The sequence below is a fragment of the Artibeus jamaicensis genome, unplaced genomic scaffold (assembly GCF_021234435.1).
Source record: "Artibeus jamaicensis isolate MK-2021 breed Jamaican fruit bat unplaced genomic scaffold, CSHL_Jam_final contig_685, whole genome shotgun sequence".
Classification (NCBI taxonomy): Eukaryota; Metazoa; Chordata; class Mammalia; order Chiroptera; family Phyllostomidae; genus Artibeus; species Artibeus jamaicensis.
In genome coordinates, this window is record NW_026521924.1 from 19,426,026 (window position 1) to 19,446,972 (window position 20,947).

Genomic DNA, 20,947 nt, shown 5'->3' on the forward strand with positions numbered 1-20,947 from the left:
AAATTGATTTTTTAGAGAGAGGAAGAGAGAAACATTGATTTGTTGTTCCATTTATTTATGCATTCATTGGGTGTTTCTTGTTATGTGCCTTGACAGGGGATCCAACCTACGACTTTGGTGTATTCCGTCGTAGCCAACTGAGTTACCCAGCCAGGGCACAGAGATTTTTAAAATCTTATATGGTCAGCCTGGCCAAGTGGCTCCGCAGGTTGGAACACCATCCTGTGTACCAAAAAGGTTCTGGGTTTGATTCCTGGTCAGGGTGTACACTGGAGGCAACTAACCGATGTTTCTCTCTCATATCCATGTTTCCCTCCCTCCCTAAAATCAATAAAACATATCCTCAGGTGAGGATTAAAAAAAAAGTTATTATATGGTCAGTGATATAAAACAATCTAATAGAAAAAATCAAACTGTTTTATATTATCATGGATAAGGTTTTGTTCAATTAAAAAATTACCTGAACTTTGTTAATCTTATTTTTTATTTTTATTTTTTTAATATATTTTATTGATTATGCCATTACAGTTGTTCTATTTCCCCCTTCATTCCCCTCCACCCTGCACACCCCCTCCCCCCACCATTCCCCCCTTTAGTTTATGACATGTCTCAAGTTCTTTAGATTCTATATTTCCCATACTATTCTTGCTCTCCCCCCTATTTTCTACCTACCATCTATGCTACTTATTTTCTGTACCTTCTCCCACTCCCCTGTTGCTAACCCTCCATGTGATCTTCATTTCTATGGTTCTGCTCCTGATCTAGCTGTCCTCTTAGTTTGCTTTTCTTTTAGGTGTGGTTCTTAATAACTGTGAGTTTGCTGTCCTTTCACTGTTCATCTTTTTTATCTTCTGTTTCTTAGGTAAGTCTCTTTAACATTTCATATAATAAGGACTTGGTGATGATGAACTCCTTGAATTTGATCTTATCTGAGAAGCACTTTATCTGCCCTTCCATTCTAAATGAAAGCTTTGCTGGATAGATCAATCTTGGATGTAGGTCCTTGCCTTTCATGACTTGGAATACGTCTTTCCAGCCTCTCCTTGCCTGTAAGGTCTCTTTTGAGAAATCTGCTGACAGTCTGATGGGAACTCCTTTGTAGGTGACTGTCCCCTTATCTCTTGCTGCTTCTAGGATTCTCTCCTTCATTTTAATCTTGGCTAATATAAAAATATGGAACACTTCACGAATTTGCGTGTCATCCTTGTACAGGGGCCATGCTAATCTTCTCTGTATCGTTCCAATTTTATATATGTGCAGCCGAAGCGAGCGCTAATCTTTATACTTTCTTTTTATCATCAATGAAAAAACCTGATAGGAAAGTCTAAAAAAAATGTCTCCAGTTTATTATTTTTCCACTTACAGGCACCAAAATTATTCTGAAAATTTTTTTTTAGTTTAGTATGAACTGAAACCTAATTGCATTCTCTGGATAGGGCTTTAAAATTTGTTTCTCTTCTGTCCTGGAAACCCACAATAGCAAATATACAACCACCTCAAATAGCTTTGTCACAGGTAAATAACCCAGAAACAGAGACCATCCAGACCTGGATCGCTCCATTTCTTTTGTTTTGTATCCAGGCAATTAGTTCCATATGTACTAGAACTATACAGAATCTTGAGTAGATGATCAAAATTAATATTACCAATGAGATACAGATAGATATCATATGCCTCCAGATGTGATACACTGAGGACACAAAATCATTTACGTAGTTTTCCATTTGGAAACACAGGGCCTATATCTAATCATAAGGAAACACATGAGAGATCTGAAATGAGGAACAATCTATTAAAAAAAGAGAGTGGGTAGTTATGGACTATATTCTTCAAAAATGTCAATGTTATAAAAGACAAATGCTGTGAAAATATTCCTGATTAAAGGAAACTAATGGGACATGGTAAGTGAATGCAATGCTTGATTCTAGGTTGGAAATTGTACCCAAAGAAAAAATATGCTATAAAGAATATTATTGGATCAACTAATTAAAATAGAATAGAGATGATATTTTAGATAAAATTATTGTATCAATGTTAACTTTGCTGGAGTTGATCATTGTAGGTATTTAAGGAAATACACACCAGGTATAAAGGGTTATAATGTACACAACTTAATTTGACATGGTTGCGGAAAAAATATTATTTAAGAGAGAAAGATGAAATGATAAAGCAAATGGGTAAAATAATAGGTGAATCTGGATCAAGGGCATATGGGTAATCTTTGTGCATAAAATTATTTTCAAATTTTACAAAACTAATGAAAAGCTCTGGCTGGTATGGCTCAGTGGATTGAGTGCTGGCCTGCCAACCAAAGGGTCACTGGTTCAATTCCCAGTCAGGGTACACGTCTGGGTTGCAGGCCAAGTCCCTAGTAGAGGGCACACAAGAGGCAAGCACACAGTGATGTTTCTCTCCCTCCATTCCCCTATCTCTAAAAATCAATAAATAAAATCTTTTAAAAAAACCCTAATGAAAAAATTATAGACAAAAAAGATTTATCTATACAGAAGCCTTAGGTTGAAGTCAAAATTTTAGGAAGAAAGGCGGTAGAAGAACTGGGAAAGAATACCTATATGATAACAAACTTAGAATCGAATTATGTTAAATGTGTTAAACTTAAAGAGAAATTAAACTCTAAAATTAAATTTAGGAGGTACAAAACAATGTTTGAAAAATCAAAGTGCTTTACCTTAATTTAGCTGAACGTAGTATTCTGGTAAGTGAAACGCAATTTCCTTCCATGATACCCTTTCCAACTGTGGGAATAATGCTTTTGCGGCACGCGACATACAATGAACATGCCAACCAGTGTATAACTTCTCCCTGGCAGGCAAAAAACAAGTATCAAAACAAATACATTATGTTAAAGGGCTTGAATTCTAAGATAACTCTTAGAATTATCTGGTCTAATATTTGTTCTGCATATAACAGACCAGAGAGGTAAAGCAGCTGCAGTAGTGGGTGTAAAACTTCTTACCCTCAGTCCCGTGTAACACACTACATCAGTATTAATCCAAGGCTAGATCTCTCACCTACACCCCAAATATAATATTGACAGAGTTCTCTTAAAAGTTCTCAGCATTAGCTTTCTCAATTTGAAAACATCAGTCGTGGCCTTGATGATGCTGAAATTCCTTCTACCATTTTTTTTAACCAGTTTGGCAGAAAACGGAAAAAACAGAGTAGAAAGATAACAAGGAAATCACACGTAACAAAAATTAGTACCTTGCAAAACATAAAAGAAAACTGTCATTTTTGCGAGGTAAACATTTGGGAAATTATTTACCCCAATCTTTAAAATTCTAAGCATGGCTCTTTATCTTAGCGGGTATCTCAGTTTACAACGTTACAAAAAAGGTGACATTTGTGAATTTAACACTCAGTTGTCTGAGACAGACTTGAGATCTCTCCAAGCCAGAATCACTTCATGACCTCACTGCTGAACTATAGTTAAATTTAAAGATTAGGAGTTAGACACAAATCTCACAGCACAATATACTATTACTGTTATTCAGTGTTCTGCACATCCTCTTGAAGACAGATAAAAACACTGATAGATTTCTTGTAATAATCCAAAAGTGGTAGGCAGGAATGAATGGCCACCGATAAAGCTAAAACCCAGTGCTCCTATCTTAAAGTAGTGAGAAGTCTTATTTGATCAAGACATGAAATGAGGTAGGTAAGCTTAAAGTTGAATATTTTTAGAAGCCTAGATTAATGAATTATTTGGGAATAGCACCCAAGTGTCTTTGGATACAGGACACTAGATGAAAACACCTAGTGTCCTACTATAAAAAAAATTTAAAAAGGCTCTGGTCACATAGCTAAGTCAGTTAGAGTGTTGGTGGAGATACGTAAAGGTTGGGGGTTCAATCTACTGCCACCGCACATACAAGAAGCAATCAATGAATGCATAAGTAAGTGGAACAACAAATTAATCTTTCTCTCTCTAAAATCAATAAATTAAAAAAATTTAAGTCACCTACATTATTTATTTTAAGTCTATGATGCTAGGTCTTAGAAACACAAAGATAGTTTCTGACCGCACAAAATTCCAAGTCTGGAGCTAAGAAAAACAGATACTACTACCTCTAATTGGTGAGATATATACTATAAGGAGCAATGAAGATAATGTGTTGCTAGTAAAATATAGTGTAGAGAATATGATTTTGACTAGAGCTCAGGGAAGGATTCAAACTTAAAATTGCTAAGTGGTAAATCACCAAAATGCAAGAGGGAAGGGAAAAATGTAGGCAGGGGCCTGTCAGGAAGACTGCAGAGAGGTAGGGCTGGGGAGAGGGGCTCTGAGCAAGCAGCAGATACATGAAAATGCCTACTTCAAGTCTTCCATCACAAACAAACAAGAAAGAAAAAAAATAAAACATTTTGGGTAGAAAAAACACTTATGAAATCTTAATGCACACATTTGTGCTTTCTAAATCAAGCATTTGCGATCGACTCCAACTCTGCCTAACCGGAGATCCAGCTCCCCAATTTTTCCTGCAATGGGGGTTAAGGGAAAGTTTCCAGTAGAGGGAACGGCCTGGTGACAGCCTGTAGGCAGGAACTAGCTCGCAGAGGCCGGGCCGGAGAGGCTCAGTGGGTTGAGCGCTGCCTGAGACGCGCCTCCCTGGGTTGTGCGCTGGGTCGCCAGTTGGGGGCGCGTGAGAGGCAACCGATCCCTGTTTCCTCTCACACATGGATGTTTCTCTCCCTCTTCCCCGCCCCCCCCTCTGAAAATAAATCTTAAAAAAAAAAAAAAATCTTAAAAGAGGTGCCCAGTTAATGTCCAGACCGGAGTCAGCACTCATAAATGCTTATTCACTAAGACCAAACAGGACCTGGGATGTCAGAAATGCTTTCTCAGGCTTTAAAAAATCTGTTTGTGTGCAAACTCGATGACTAACTCTGCATGACGTTGCGAAAGTGAAGGGAACCAGGTTCGCTTAAGTAATTGTGGTGACAGAAATGTATTGGTCTCAGAAGCTACTGAGGTGGACCATTCTATCCTAGGACAGTGTAAAAGGAAATAAAAATAAAAATCAGTTTGTTTTCATTGAGAGGATATCATTTAAAATATCCCTTACTTTCCTACTTCCCAGTCCCGCCGCCCACGGATGCAGACCGCTGCCCTTTATCCGGTCCATCCAGGCCTCTCCTGGGGACACAACAAGAGTCTCTCTTGGGAGCTCTTCCCTTGTCTACAGACTCGTACACTCAACTCCAAACATCCAACTCCGTGTCTTTAAATCCAGCGATGAGTTACTCCACTGGGTACTGAGTCCGGGAAACACTCTATGGGCGAGTCCTGCCCCCTCTGGAGCACGAACGCCCTGGAGTCTGAGGCCACTGGAGTAACTGGGAAACACATTCCGCCACAATTCCATCTCCACACTGGGCTTGCGCTTATCTAAGTTCCTATAATAACCAGCGGAACGACCCCGGGGCCAGACGGCACTCTGGGCCTTGATATTGCTTAGAAAGCAGGGGTAATACCACTCACCCCTCTGCCGCGTTCACAGGGCTACTGTGGAGATCAAGGGCAATGGTTGGGGGGAAAAAAATCTAAAAGTGATAACCTACGTTTCTTTTATATTGTAGCATATATAACGACAGCCTGCGCTAAAGCAACAGGACCAGCTAAGTATCCCCGAGTGAGAGAGGAGGTGCCCGGGGCGGAGAGCCCGGTGCGAGCGCCGGCTCCGACCTCCCCGCTGCGCGGCGCTGAACTAACGAGTGAGCGACCCGACCTCCGCCCTCGGTCGGGGAGGGTGCGAGGGCCACGGGCTCGGGCTCCAGCACCGCCCTGTGCCCCTCGGCACGCGAACGTCTCCGGGGCTCGGCTTCGCGGCTGCGGAACGGGGACCGCAGAACGGGCTCGAGGGGTTGTAGCGAGAACTAAGTGAGATGACATATTTAAAGGGCTGGCAGTGATGTCTTGACACACAATTCATTTTCGCTTTTATCACTATAGTATTTGCTTCTCTTGAACAAAATAGATACAAGGGCAGTGCCACTGACGTCTGTGCCGTCTGGCGGGGTGGAGGGAGACCTGGTCGGAGTCTGGAGGCCCCGAGTGGCTGTGACCTTGGACCAGCCGCTCCCTTTCCGAACTTCACTTTCCCGCCTCCAAAGAAAAAAAATACATAAAGAGCCAGAATGAGTTACACTCATCCCTCCAGTTTCGCACTCCGCGGCGCCCGGCTGGGCGGCGACCCTTCTCGGTGGGGAAACTCCCACCGACCCATAGGGAAGGGCAGGGGCGGAGCCGGGGTGGGGCCTGGCGGGGGTCGGGTCCCACCTGCAGCCGCTCACCTCTAGGCTGTAGTTGCCCCTGATGGCGGTGAAGTCGTCCAGGGCTTCGGCCGCGCTCCCCTCGTCCAGGTTCAGCTCCTGGCACAAGGCCTGCAGCGCCTCCCCGGCTGCGGCGACCACCGCCGCCCCCTCGTCGTGGGGGTCGTCCTCGAACATCCTCTAGGCCCTGCGGGCGGCGCAATCACAAGCCCCCCAGTCCTTTCTCCCTCCTGGGCGCGCTACCCACAACCACCTGCGCCAAAGCGCGCGAAAATCGCAGCTACAGAGCGAGGTCTCTTCGATGGTCTGCATCCGCGTTTCTCCTAAAAAAAGTCCGTCTCTCATCCAGGGCTCCCAGTGGTCCTTCTTGGGAAATATGACAAGAAGACGAACCTCGGGTTCTGAAAAAACCCTGAACTTGGCCCTCGGGCCACGATGGGCACAACCGGCGGGACAAATTGGGAGCGGAGGGATCGACACCCCGCGCGCAGAGTCTGCCGGGAGTTGTAGTCCATATCCTGCTCTGAAGCCCGCGGCGCCGCCCTAGTCCCCGCGGCTCTTTGGCTCCGGTAGGACGGGGCTATGTGTTTAGAGGTGGCCTCGTTCAACTTATGGGGAAATCTCTGTCCCGCCAAATTTTGGGCTTGGAGTGGCCCTGCTCCGCAGCGCCAGCCTGAGACTTGCCCCTTGAGTTAGGAGATGGAGGAGAGAACAAAATGGTCCCTTGACAGAAGTGCTTTGTTGGACTCCGTTGCTTACTCACCCTTCTGCTGCCGCAACCAGCACTTCTGCTTCATCAAGAGCCAGAGTGATTTTTTTCTTTAAAGGTCATGGAGCATATCACTCCACTCAGAACCCTTCAGTAGATTCCTCTTGCCTTTAGAATAATGCCCAACTCCTTTTATGGCCCCCAGTACCCCATGTGATATGTCCCCACCCCACAGAGGGCATTGTCCACCCCCACAACTCCCCATGCCCAGGTAGGTAGTAAAGGTTCAGCCTCACTGCTTTGTTTTGGAACCTTCCAAATGCCAAGTTACCAAGCTAGTTCTTGCTTTGAGGCCTTTCTCACATCCTGATCAAACAGCCCCAAACACTGTACAACAGGCCTTTGCTTGTGTGGCTCCTCTTCACCATTCAAGTTCAACTAAAGGTGGCCTTCTCAGGCCATCCATGAGCATTGTATCTAAAATAGCTCACCTCACACTCCACCCCATTTGTCTTCATGGCACCTTATCACTGTCCGAAGCTATTTGTTTATTCATTGGCTCTTCCGACTAAAATGTGAGTTGTATGAGAGCAGGCGCCTTCTTTTCATGCTCACTATATTCCAAAGTTTAGATTGATGCCTGGCTGGTATTTGTTATTCACTATGTACTTAGCATAATGTATCTGAAAAATTACAAAGGGCCCATTGTTGCTTGGGTGATGGAAGGAATCACCAGAGGTGAAAGTGGAAAATAACACAAAGTAGGTTGCAAAGCACATCAGACGCCCCATTAAAAGCCTGCACATTATCATCAGTGGGGGTTTCAATGAAAAGAAGGTGACAAATGATCAGTATGTGTCTTGCACAAGTTTCTCTGGCTGCATCGTGACACTGGAATGGATGGAGTAGAGACTAGATGTGTGCAGTTGGTACACCCTGGGAAGGAGCCAGCCTGGAGAGAGGTCTCTGGCCCAGAACTAAAGGGGACACTGCAGAAGGAGTCCCCAGGAACAGAGGGATCCGCCTGGGCCAAGAGGTGGATGGTGATGCTGTTAACTAGAATGGGAGCACAAGTGGAGGGATCAGACTAGTTCTCAAACTGTCATGTTTGGGATGCTTGCAGAAGTTTAAGAGGAAGCGATTGGACCCTGGAAAGTAGCCCGTTGGGACTTGGAAACCAGCTGTAAGCTGGGTCTCAAATGAATAAAAAGTCAGACTCCCTGCAAAAAACTGAAAACTCAAATGAAACTACCCATGTGGTGGCACTTCCTTCCAACTCTACCTCCTAGTAGCTACTGCTTCAATTGACTTCAGGATAGTCTCATTATTGTCTCCGCACAGAGTGCCTACACAGAGACTCTCAGTCTATCTCCAGTAAGTACCAAGGGGTCTACAACAGGTGTTATCATCTCTCCCCCTAACTTCCTTTTTGGTCAGCCAACAAATGTCAGGATCAGTGGATGTGCGATGAATGAAAAGTCCTCTTGTGGCTCCTTTGGATTTCTAATGAAACTGCTGCACTTATTTAAGAGAGAGCTCCAGGTGTGGGGACAGCCTGGACACGAGGATTTGGGAATATTTTCAGGCAGTACCTGAAACTAAGGAAGGAGGTTTATATCAGGGAGCATGATGGTATGAAAAAGAGACTTTAGGAACCTCAACACTTAAGGGTTGGTCAGAATTTGAGGAGTGAATGAAAAAAACTGGCCAGAGAGGTATGAAAACAAGGAGCAGTATCTCAGAGGCTGGGGAAGTACTCCATAGAATCCAATACTGCAGAGAATTCAATTAGGATGTAGAGTTCAAAGAACTCATGAACTAGCATTCATATGTTTTTAGTGACTTTTGCCAGAGCAGGGTTTTTTTTTTTTTTTTTTTTTTAAGGTTTCACTTATTTTTGAGAGAGGGGAAAGGGGAAAGGGAGAGAAACATTATTGTGTGAGAGATACATTGATCTAGCATGCCCCTTACTGGGGACCTGGCTTGCAACTCAGGAATGTGCCCTGACTGGGAATTGAACCAGCAACCTTTTGGTTTGCAGGCCAGCACTCAATCCACTGAGCCATGCCAGCTAGGGCCAGAGCAGTTTTCTTTAGCACAGTGGGAGTGAAAGTCATATTACTATAACAGATGCTAATGGGAAGATGAGAAAATTGAAGTGGGAAGTAAAAACTTTAAGAAGTTTTGTGGAGGAGAGGCAAAGTAAGGTATTTTTTAGGATAGGGGAAACACAAGCATATGAATAATCATGGACAGAAACAAGTAGAGTGACTCTGAAGACAAAAAAAAAAAAAAAAAAAAGGGAGAGAGATCATTGAGGGGCCAAGCCAGGAACCCAGATCCTGGCCTTTCCTCTTCATGAACCTGACTGGCAGGTGGTCACCTTACATCCAGACTCAGCAGACCTGCTAGGTGCTCCGCTAAGTGGAAAACAGAGCAACTTGCAGTATAGCGGTAAAGGTCTGGAACAATTGTTGAGAAATATTGCTGGGTCTGTCAAATGCAAACATGGTTGGAATTTTTTGAGGAAAAATGGAGCAAAAGTAAGTCTTTCTCATGGGATCCTGGCTTTCATAGCTGCTCCTGGACAAGATAACAGAGCTGAGAAGCCTCAAGGTTTGTTTGTTTGTTTGTTTGTTTTTTGCCTTTGCCATAACCAATCTCTTTTCTTCCCCAGACGGGAACTGCAAAGGGAGTTTTTGGCCTTGAAAAAAAACAACCAAGATAACAGTTAATAGCTCCCACCAATTATAAACCAAACAAAACTATACTCATTGCCCCATTTTTCATCTTTTTAGTAGTTTGGTTTTCAGTGAGTTGCAGTATATATACCATAGCCCATTTCTTCTTTACTTCTGGATTTGAGTCTCCTGATTCTTTTCCCAAGTCATGCATACTAACTCTTGAAAACTGTTCATGTCTTCATTCTTCAAATGTTGACTGAATGCATGCTATGTGCAAGATACTGATGCTTCCTTTGCTGTGACTTTCAGGTCATCCACACTTGAACAGAGGGGCACTGCTGGCTTGAAAATGATCCAAGAATAAAAGAAACACCTCCCAAAGGTTACCCACCAAACAAAAACTGAGAAACATTATTACTTTTTTCTCTTCTTCAGGGCTGAATCGGGACTTTCAAGAAGTCATATCCTATGTAAAATGGAAGGGGTGTCCAATCCACATCTCACGGGCTGCATATGGTCCAGGATGGCTATGAATGCAACCCAATGCAAAATCATAAATTTACTTAAAACCCTTTTTTTTAGCCCTAGCTGGATGGCTTAGTGGATTGAGCACTGGCCTTTGAAACAGGGTTGACAGTTTGATCCCCAGTCAGGCACATGCCTGGGTTGCAGGCCAGGTCCCTAGTAGGGAGTGCATGAGAGACAACCACAGACTGATGTTTCTCTTCCTTGCTTTCTCCCTTCCCCTCTGTCTAAAAATAGATAAATAAAAAATATATTTTTTAAAACACCTTCCCCCCCCATCCGTTTTGCTTAGTGTTTGTGTATTTAATGTGTGGCCCAAGATAACTCTTCTTCCAGTGTGGCCCAGAAATGCCAAAAGTTTGGACACCCCTAAAGCCTTCCATTTCCATCCCATCTCTTATCTGTCACTCTTTATATCCCATCAATCACTTGCTTCTATAACTTTTCTTTTTACTATGTTATAATTCTCAGACTGTCCTCAGTCAAATTATTAGGAAATATAGGCCTTGGAAATGAGACCAAGATAAAAGGAAAATACCCTTTAGTTTCCTTATTTCCCTTATGCAATAAAGCAGATTTAAGCAGTACTTCCCCACCCCTATTTTGCTCGGTAACTAAACTCTCATTGGTTTTCTACTGCCACACCCACCCAAACCCCCAGCCCTTGCTGTCCTCTTTGGCGTCACTCACTCCCCTACTCTTTTATCCCCTACTCCTAATCACTAAAGGTTGTAGGTTCCTCCCCCACTAGGTTTCTAGTTGTCTCAACATTTTGCATTTTCCCTTCCAATCCATTTTATACTTAGTTACTAGTCTAGTTTTTCTCAAGCAGCATTTGTATCCCGTCACCTTCTTTCCCACAACTTCAGGGACTCACTGTTACCATTTGAATCGAATTTAGGCAGCTTAGCATTGAGGACACATCTGTCAGACCCAGCCTCATCTGCGCGCCTTTTGTTTTTCCCTGTTATCCATCAGCTCACCCCACTTTTGATCAGGGTTCATGCTGTTTTTAATTTTTTTCTTAATATTCAGTGGCATGCCCCTTGAACTCTAAACTGAGCTTTTTAAAAATAGAAATGAAATATGGTTAGTGAAATAGATTTATTCTGCCTTCACTTCTGATCCAGGTATATCATGAAGGTTGTTTCTATTCTGATCCCATTGTGTGATGGTCTCTATGATTAGCCTCCCTGTTGTGGTTTAATATTTCAGGATTCCCCAGAGCATGTGTCCAAAGCCTGATTATGACCTTCAGAGGCTCTAAGACTAACATGATTAAAGTGTGCACGCTCCCAAATGTTATTCAAAATACAAACAACTCTAAATCACAACATAAGTGTACAGCACAGTTCTGATTTTTTTCTCAAAGTGGCTTTTCATTTTAAAATTCCGTCAAAGCCCTGGCTGGTGTAGCTCAGTGGATTGAGCGCGGGCCTGCGAACCAGACAATCGCGGTTCGATTCCCAGTCAGGGCACATACCTAGGTTGCAGGCCAGTTCCCTGCAGGCCAGTTCCCAGCAGTGGACGCATGAAAGGCAACCATACATTGATGTTTCTCTCTCTCTCTCCTTCCCTTCCCCTCTAAAAATAAATAAATAAAAATCTTTAAAAAAAAATTCCGTCAAAAAAGTTTTTTGTCCTCCAGCTTTGCTATGCCCCTTAAGCAGGTGCGTGATCAGCACGTGCCCCTCTTAGAAAAAAACTTTCTCACCTAACCATCTAACTATCCCAAAAAAGCAATTGGTAGTTGTAGGGAAGGGGCAAATCCTGACCTCATCATTCTTACTGTTCTTATTCCTCCAAGGAAAAACTAAAGTGGTCCCTAAGCGGGGTCCCTGCAGGGAAAGTAGTGTCAGCCCTACTTATGAGGACAATTAAGTGATTTCTGTATCTCCTTTAGACTTTGGATAAAGAACTGAAAAACTGAAAACAGCAATTTAATTTGAACTGTTAATTCTAAGGCCTTTCTCCGTCAAAATCTATGCCCAGGGCACTCTTTTGTCACAAGATTTTTCAGAATAGCAAATAGCATTTTTTTTTTCCTTCTAATAGGCTGTCTTGGCACATACTTCATTCTACCTAGAACCAAAATTTAGGATCAATTTTGTTTCCTGAATCCATAATATTAACCTGGCTTAATCCTACTCCCCTGTAATCCCAGGGAAGCTGCAAAACAACGTTATTAGCTAAAAGTCATCCCAGATATTAGTTGTTTTTCCACTCATTTCACTTTCTTCATTCAACTTAGAGAAACTGATATTTTCTTTCTCTCCTTTGAAACAGCTCAGGCTGTTACCTGTGGGACTACTGAAAAAAGTACAGAGAGAATTGGAATTGGGAGGCCTGAGCCCTGGCTGGTGTGGCTCAGTGGATTGTCAGCCTGCAATGCAGAAGGTTGCCAGTCTGATTCTCAGTCAGGACCCATGCTTAGATTGTGGCTGGGTACCCATTTGGAGACATATGAAAGACAACTGATTGATGTTTCTCTCCTTTTCTTTCTCCTGACTCCCCTTCTCACTCTGAAAATAAATAAGTAAAATATTTTTTAAAAAAAGATTTGAATCTAAGTCTTAGCATCCTACTTACTGAGTTTGTGCTGACAACTTAGCCTGTTTTCTCACCTGTAAAATGGTGATAACAATAACATCTAAATTAAACAATTAATTCAAGGTAAAAAAAATAATGTGAAGGTTCTATACAAATAAAAATTATATTATTTCTCCTACTCTTTTTGTGTTGCACCAGAAACAATTGGCTACCTCCTAATCAACTTTAATCTATTTTAGTTCCACATCTGGGAGCATGTCATCTCAATCAATATAACTGATTCTTTTTTTTTTAATTTTATTTATTTATTTATTTTAGAGAGAGGGGAAGGGAAGGAGAAAGAGTGGGAGAGAAACATCAATGTGTGGTTGCCTCTCATGTGTCCCCTACTGAGGACCTGGCCTGCAACCCAGGCATGTGCCCTGACTGGGAATTGAACCGCAGTTGTTTGGTTTGCAGGCCTGCACTCAATCCACTGAGCTACACCAGCCAGGGATATTAACAATCCTATTTAAAATTGCACCCTCTTCTTCCCTATAGTCACCACACTCCTGATTTCTCATACCCTTTTTTCCCAGAGCATATTCCAGCTTCTAACACACTATGTGATTTTATGTTTAGTTATATATTAATATGTATTATTTCTTTCCCCCGCTAGAATATAAAACTCACCAAGGCAAGGACTTTATTGTTTTATTTTTTGGTAGTATTTTATATTTATATTTTTTCTTATTTTATTTTTTGTTTGTTTTGCTTTTCTAAAAATTTTAAATCTCTCTCTTCTGGGGGGGGGATTTTTTCTTCTCTCTTATTTCTTGATGTTTCTAATTACCTGGGACAGTTCCTGGCTAGGTTGTGGATTTGCGTGTAAGGCCAGAAGGTCCTCTTTCTCTAGGGTAAAGAAAGCTAACTAAGGCTGAGTTGGAGGATTGTGATTGGTATATGTTGCGATTCCTTGGCAGGTGTTTTCTGTAAGTTCAGGTTGACTTAGGTTGAGATTTGTGATGTGGAATGGGCCACTGAGGTGACCTTCATTTTGTGGGTCCTGATATATGGATTAACTATCAGTATTCATAGGAACTATTTAAAACCAGTGCTATCTTCCTTGGACACTGGATAATAAACTATAGGATGAGAGAAAGTGTAGAAGACATACTGAATCATTCAGTAATTGGCAGTTGGCGTTTAAGTAAGAGAAGTCATCCTCTGTGGTGGGCAAGTTATCTCCAGTTTTCAGGAAGGAGAGAATACATCACTTCCCTTTGTATTTTGCATAACATAAGGCAGTTGTTAATTATCTTTTCTAATCCTTTTCCTCTGCTGAGTTCTGAGGAGGGTTTGGGCAGAGGTAGGGAAAGAACTGATTTATATGATATGACTTCAAGGATGACAAGAAAAATCTCTATTTCCCACCATTGTTAGCATAGATAGCTAGACATTAATAAAGGGAGCAAAGGGAATCAGACATTATTAAGCACAATAAACTAGGGAGCTGATCAAACACTGACCCTGCTTCACTGGGAAGTTGCAGCAGTCACAGACTCCCTGGGGGACTGCTGCATCGGATCTAATCCCTGGAGCAAGCAGGAAGGAAGGCAGGATCCTTACTGGTCATTAGCCAGTATTACTGAGGGAAAGAAACTGGCAGGAGAAATTCCTCAGCTGGACACAAGCTCAGTAGGAGCCAAAAGGGCACAAGTGGAGGTGCTTCTACTATGAGGCATATGCAGTAGGAGTCAAGATGGAAACCAAAAAGGCCTGTCTATCCTGGGAAAAGAATTGGATTGGATAAGGGACATGCAACCCTGGAAAATCTAAGAAATGGATTGGTTAGGAGGAGGATCCAATGCAAACCTGTAAAGGGTTGGGAAACTGAATGGGTTTGAAAAGTGCCTAGTCCTTCCCAAGCCCAAGATAATATATCAACATAATAAGGGATATTTTCGTCTGTCTCTTTCTTTCTCTCTTTCCTCTCCCCTTCCCCTTCCTCTTTCTCTCTCTCTCCCTCTGTAACACATGCTTACCCATTATCTCTCCATAGCAGCTATGTGGGCCCAGCAGCCACTGGGACCTGGGTTCCAAGCATGGGCCTGGGCACAGCACCAGCTGCAGTGCAGCCAGAAACACTGGACTGAACCAATGACATAGACTTTATGGACACTGGTCTTTCTTCTGGGCTTGATGAAGACAAGGCTGGACTTTTCTCACAGCAGGACGGATAGAAGCGAGACACTGTGAACCCAGGGGCCGCCCTTGGATTTCACTTCTAAAATAAACCTTACCACTAAACCACATCCTCCCATGTGGGTCCCCAGACATAGCTTTTTTCACAACATTGCAAGGACCTTGTTTCCACCAGCAACATTATCACCCCCAACTCCATATCCAAATACCTCCCTTTTCCATCTTGCTCAGTAGTGCCTAAAATATCTCAATTAGAGAGGTTTATGCCTTTTGCTTAAGAACTGTACTTTGTGAAAAAGCAAAAATCTCTGGAAGAATTCACCTCATTAAGTTTTGCATTATCAATCACTTACACTAACAGTGAGTTCATCGAATCCTTTCTTAAGAGGGAGAGATTAAAAAAAAAAAAGGAGCATGAAGCCTAGAACCTGGAAGAAGAAAGGAGGGGGCACTGGAAGAGACAGATTTAACCTACTTTACAGTTGTGCCTAGTGCTGTTTTATTTGCCAGGGCTGAGGTCTGATGGATTCTCCTTTTGCTCCATTCCATCTTTTACTTACATGATAGTTTAATCTTTCAATCAGAGAGAAAAAACAATTTCTTATAAAATAGGTACCTCGGTACGTCGGGTGGTTCAGTTGGTTGGCACATTGTCCTGTGCACCAAAAGGTTGCAGGTTTGATTCACCATCAGGGCACATGTCTAAGCTGCAGGTCTGATCCCTGGTTGAGGCATGTGCAAGAGGCAACCAATCCATGTTTCTCTCTCACATGGATGTTTCTCTCTTTCTCTCCCTCGCTTCCTTACCCTCTCTCTAAAATAAACAAAGCAAAACAAAAACACATCCTTGTGTGAGGATTAAAAAATAATAATAAAATAGAATAGTTCTGGCCAGGTGGCTCAGTTGGTTGGAGTGTCATCCCACACACCAAAAGCTTGCTGGTTCGCTCCCAGGTCAGGGCACATACCTAGGCTGCAGGTTCGATCCCTGGTTGGGGCTCATACAGGAGGCAACCTATTCATGTTTCTCTCACATTGATGTTTCTCTCCCTTCCTTTCTCTCTAAAATCCATAAATATCCTTGGGTAAGTATTCAAATAAATAAATAAATAAATAAATAAATAAATAAATAAATAAAATAATAAAGACAGCTGGACCAGTAATAGATAATGAATAGTACATTTTAATATTATATAATAGAAATAAAACCAAAATAATATTCAGTTATATTAAACTTTATTTCAACATATAACAAAAACGTCCAGAAATTTTTGTTTTATATATTTAAAAAATTCCATATAAACATAAACCTAACTCTGAGTAGAGCCTTGTATAAATATAATGGAGATATTTGGAATAAACAGACTTGTTAATAAAATTGCTATTAAGTACTTCTTCAGCCTTTCTCAAACTGCTGAGGTATTTCAGTAAAGAGCAGTCCTCTGTCTCCTAATGGATGCTTCTCTCTGTGAATTTTAACACAATAAAACATTAAGTAAGATAGAATAAGCACTGTTGTGCTTGCTACTTACTGTTGGTGGTGTTACTGAGAAAAATAAAAATATGCCTGGAGGAAAAGGGACTCCAGCGTAAATATGGGAAGAGAGAAAGGATTCACTAGACCTCGTCCATGTCACTGCAGATTTAAACTGCACCCTGGACCTAGAGGTCTGTTTTTCTGCTGTGAGACACAGCTAGTTCACGAGATCAAACCAAGGACTCAAAAAAGAGCCCTCAAGAATAATCAACACATTTTGCTCTAAGTCTACTGTCTTCAGTGTGGGGTGTGCATTCTATCCTATTAAAAAATAAATGAGGTACACCAAGTTTTAGGTAAGAAGTGTTCAAACTCTGAATTTCTTGTCTGAAGTTCTCTAGTACTACATAACATTATTTGAGTACATGAGTTTGCGGCATGAGTCCAGCAACTAAGGTTAACTGTGGACTAAATCTACATTTATTCACATTAGTGGGAAAGAGCGGACTGGAGAGGAGCGGAGCAGACCAGCCGAGGATGTGGCCTTTGGGGCCAGGCTGCTGGACTTCAGCATTTCTAGTTGTGCAGCCTTGGGCAAGTCCCTTTCATGTTCTGTCCCTCAGCTTCCCCAGCTGCAGGAAGGAGGTAACACATGAAGTGGTTCTGAGGATTAAAAGAGCTAATCATATAATATATTTAGAGTCTGGCTTATTGTCAATATTCAACAAGTCTTAGTCACTTTTACTGGATATTCCACGAAACAGTGGAGTTGCTTGGGTGCATGCGACGAGACCAGGGAGGAAGCAGCATGGGACCCAGGAAAGCCAACAGGCTTGCTGCACTCTGGCTTGGCATCCAGTGGTCACTCTCACGGTGGCTCTGCTTGACGGTGAAGATTTACTTCATCAGGCTGCTGGGACCTGCATTTTAGCTCAAACTCCAGATTGCTAGTCGCAAACATGAAGACCTTTCTTGGGCAGGGATCCTCTTGAAGCCATGCTTGGCACACAGTCACATCCTTCAAAACATCTAACTCATCATGAATCATGGAGAAATGTGTCCTAACAATGTCTTGGCGGAGGGATGGATGTGAAAGGCAGGAGGACAGGATTCATACTGCTCACTTTATAACAAAAACTTAATGCAGTACACCACTGGATGTGTCTATCCCTATAGCCTAGTTGCCTCGTTTCCTTTGTCTTTTCCCACACCACGAGGCCTCCCCATTGCTTTACACAGTTCAGCTCTGGCTCTCTGCTTACGTTCCTCAACCAAACAAGAGCCTGAGAACTAGACCTATGGTGACCATTTCTACATGCAGCTTATTAAAATATTGGTAAGTACAGATTAATCTCTTTCACAGATAATTTCTACTTATAAGAAAATGTTCTCCATCTATGCTTAAAACAGAGAGTGGGCACCCAATAGATAATAGGATCTGACAGCAGTTGTAGGAGAATTAATCAGAAAAATGAAAAAGGGGAAATAAGGAGTGGAAACCTCACCTATATTGGGATAAATTTAGCATTACAACACTTTGAAAGTCTTGTTTTTTTTTTTTTTCTTTTCCTTGCTTGAGAGTTTTTAAAGGAAAGGGCAAGGAAGAAGAATGGCTGTAAGAAGTTTTATAAAAATAGATCATTAATATCAAACTGTAAGAACTGGTTGTTACTTTATTCTTAGACTATTGACAAGTAGGCTGGGCTTTTACAAAACAGCCAACAATAAAAACCTGGCAACATTACTATTTACTCAGAATCTCTTTTGAAGCTGTCCTACAGAGGTTTACCAAACTGGAACTTTGTGGGTGCTCTGGCGAGCCTCAAACACTCAGTACATTTCCACTCTACCTGCTAACTTAAACCAAGAGCTGTTCTCCCTTACATACTCTAATTCCTTAAAGATCTTGTCAGCAAAAAGAGGCAAATAAATGGGTGGAGGTAGCTTCATGTTGGCGTGGCTTTAAGTCTGAAAAAAAAAGGAGCACTAGTTCCTTTTGTGGTTTCTGAAAGGGTTAGTTTTTACCTGATGTGGCTTGCCTTGGGCTTCTAGGTAGAAAGACAACCCAAGAGCTTCCTCAACCCGCCAAGTGTCTGCTCAGGGTCTGGTTCAGCCCCCGCCTTCTGGATTTGGAACAAGGCCTGGGAGGTGACGATGTGCACAGAGGGCTCAGGGTCATGCAGCAGATGTCTCAGATCTAAATGGCAATAACACCCAGGCAGGAGGTAAAGACTGATGGAAATGATCCAGGCACCGAACAGCCCACACGTCTACAGCATGACAAACGTTTTACAAGCCTCTACCTGAAAGTTTATAGATCAATTCCAATTCTGACCTATAGAACTTACTCATTTCTTAAGTTGCCAAATATTTTACTCTTTACAATAATTAGACTGCCTAGTAGTCTGTATAAAGTTATATTTTCAGGACCTGTTAAGTTTTGACTAATACTGTTAATTTCTAAGTTCTTGCGTTGGTCCTCTTTTCTTAAAAAATTTTTTATTTTATTGATTATGCCATTACAGTTGTTCTATTCCCCCTTCATTCCCCTCCACCCTGTACTCCTCCCACCATCCCCCCTTTTAGTTTATGACCAAGTGTCTCAAGTTCTTTGGATTCTATATTTCCCATATTATTCTTGCCCTCCCCCTATCTATTTTCTACCTACCATCTATGCTACTTATTTTCTGTACCTTCTCCCCCCTTCTCCTCCCACTCCCCTGTTGCTAACCCTCCATGAGATCTTCATTTCTATGGTTCTGCTCCTGATCTAGCTGTCCTTTTAGCTTGCTTTTGTTTTAGATGTGGTTGTTAATAACTGTGAGTTTGCTGTCCTTTCACTGTTCATCTTTTTTATCTTCTTTTTCTTAGGTAATTCCCTTTAACATTTCATATAATAAGGGCTTGGTGATGATGAACTCCTTGAATTTGATCTTATCTGAGAAGCGCTTTATCTGCCCTTCTATTCTAAATTAAAGTTTTGCTGGATAGAGCAATCTTGGTTGTAGGTCTTTGGATTTCATGAACTGGAATACCTCTTTCCAGCCCCTTCTTGCCTGTAAGGTATCTTTTGAGAAATCTGCTGACAGTCTGATGGGAACTCCTTTGTAGGTGACTGTCCCCTTAGCTCTTGCTGTTTCTAGAATTCTCTCTTTCATTTTAATCTTGGGTAATGTAATTATGATGTGCCTTGGTGTATTTCTTCTTGGGTCCAACTTCTTTGGGACTCTCTGAGCTTCCTGGAAATCTATTTCCTTTGCCAGATTGGGGAAGTTCTCATTTATTATTTGTTCAAATAAGTTTTCCACTGGTGGCTGTTCCTTTCCCCCTTCTGGTACCTCTATAATTCGGATGTTGGAGTGTTTAAAGATGTCCTAGAGGTTCCTAAGTCTCTCCCCATTTTTTTGAATTCTTGTTTCTTCATTCTTTTCTGGTTGGTCATTTTTATCCTCCTTCTGGTCCACTCCTTTGATCTGAGTCCCAGTTTCCTTTCCATTACTATTGGTTTCCTGTGCATTGCCATTCATTTCAATTAGTTTAGCCTTCATATGTTCCTCTAATTTGTGACTAAATCAGCCAGTTCTGTGAGCATCCTGATCACCAGTGTTTTGAACTGTGCATCTGAAAGTTTTGCTATTTCTTTGTCACTTAGATTTATGGGCTCTGGGGCTTTGAGATCTTCCTGAGTCATTTTTGGTCTGTTCGTGCCCATTAAGTATGAGGAGCGGAGCCTTAGGGGCCGGGCGGGGCCTCCAGGGCAGGGCCTCCAGGGCAGGGTTGCTGGGTTGTGACCCTGTATGTGGGGGCGGGGTCAGAGCCGGGAAATGGCGGCCAGCTTTGCTGCCTCCCGTGGCTGGGACCCATTCGGTCCAGTCTCACTGCCCACTCCCTCACCGATCTATCTGTGCAGGAATGCGCCAGCACAGTCAACCTGCTGCTCTTAACCCTCGCCGGATCCGCTGGTTGCTCACTGGGTCGCACTCACTAGGTCGCTCACTGGGTCGGCCCTTTGCAACCCCACGCCTGGGATCCGCACACCTGGGATCTGCGCACCTGAGTCCATCTGACCAAGTTTTCCTGTGCAACCCTGCTCCGCCAGCTGCTGGTTTTACCCCTCTTACTGGTCAGGCTGAAGCATTTGTTGTTATCAGACTTCCAAAAAGTTCAATTTTCTGTGTTCTGGCTGTGTTTTCTGTTGCTAATATTTTGTTGTCTCTAAACCTGGTTGTGTGAGAAAGCACGGAATTTCCACCTATGCCTCCATCTTGGCGGAAATCCCTTGTGTTGGTTCTCTTAAATCATTATTCCCTTTTTTTTCCTACAGTGTTTTTCACAACTACATATGATTCTACACTATGTATATGATATAGTTTCCTTATTTCTAATCTTGGATGTTTCCAATTTTTGCAATTTATTGATTTTATTTTGAGAGAGAAAGCAAGAGAGAAACATTGACTTTGTTGCACTCACTGGTTAATTGTTGTATGTGTCCTGGCTAGGGATCACACCCAAAACCTTGGTGTA

The 20,947-nt window shown here is 42.3% G+C and overlaps 2 protein-coding genes and 2 non-coding genes across 4 annotated transcripts in view; 1 reads left to right on the forward strand and 3 right to left on the reverse strand.

The window, feature by feature from the left end:
* The window catches only part of RBL1 (RB transcriptional corepressor like 1), a 64,500-nt gene extending 57,769 nt beyond the window's left edge, over positions 1-6,731 (reverse strand). Inside the window, exons 1-2 of the mRNA XM_037164488.2 lie at positions 6,316-6,731; positions 2,690-2,823 (exon numbers count right to left, since the gene is read on the reverse strand). Of these exons, the coding sequence (XP_037020383.2) occupies positions 2,690-2,823; positions 6,316-6,471 (290 nt within the window). The 5' untranslated portion in view covers positions 6,472-6,731. The remainder of the gene's footprint in view (positions 1-2,689; positions 2,824-6,315) is intronic.
* On the reverse strand, positions 1,168-1,273 carry LOC119063383 (U6 spliceosomal RNA). The gene has a single exon (XR_005085156.2). It is a non-coding gene; the product is annotated as a U6 spliceosomal RNA (small nuclear RNA).
* On the forward strand, positions 4,888-5,020 carry LOC119063392 (small nucleolar RNA SNORA66). The gene has a single exon (XR_005085164.2). It is a non-coding gene; the product is annotated as a small nucleolar RNA SNORA66 (small nucleolar RNA).
* A 9,555-nt stretch (positions 6,732-16,286) lies between the features above and the next one.
* The window catches only part of MROH8 (maestro heat like repeat family member 8), a 42,429-nt gene continuing 37,768 nt past the window's right edge, over positions 16,287-20,947 (reverse strand). Inside the window, exons 23-24 of the mRNA XM_037164381.2 lie at positions 18,449-18,620; positions 16,287-16,412 (exon numbers count right to left, since the gene is read on the reverse strand). Of these exons, the coding sequence (XP_037020276.2) occupies positions 18,472-18,620 (149 nt within the window). The 3' untranslated portion in view covers positions 16,287-16,412; positions 18,449-18,471. The remainder of the gene's footprint in view (positions 16,413-18,448; positions 18,621-20,947) is intronic.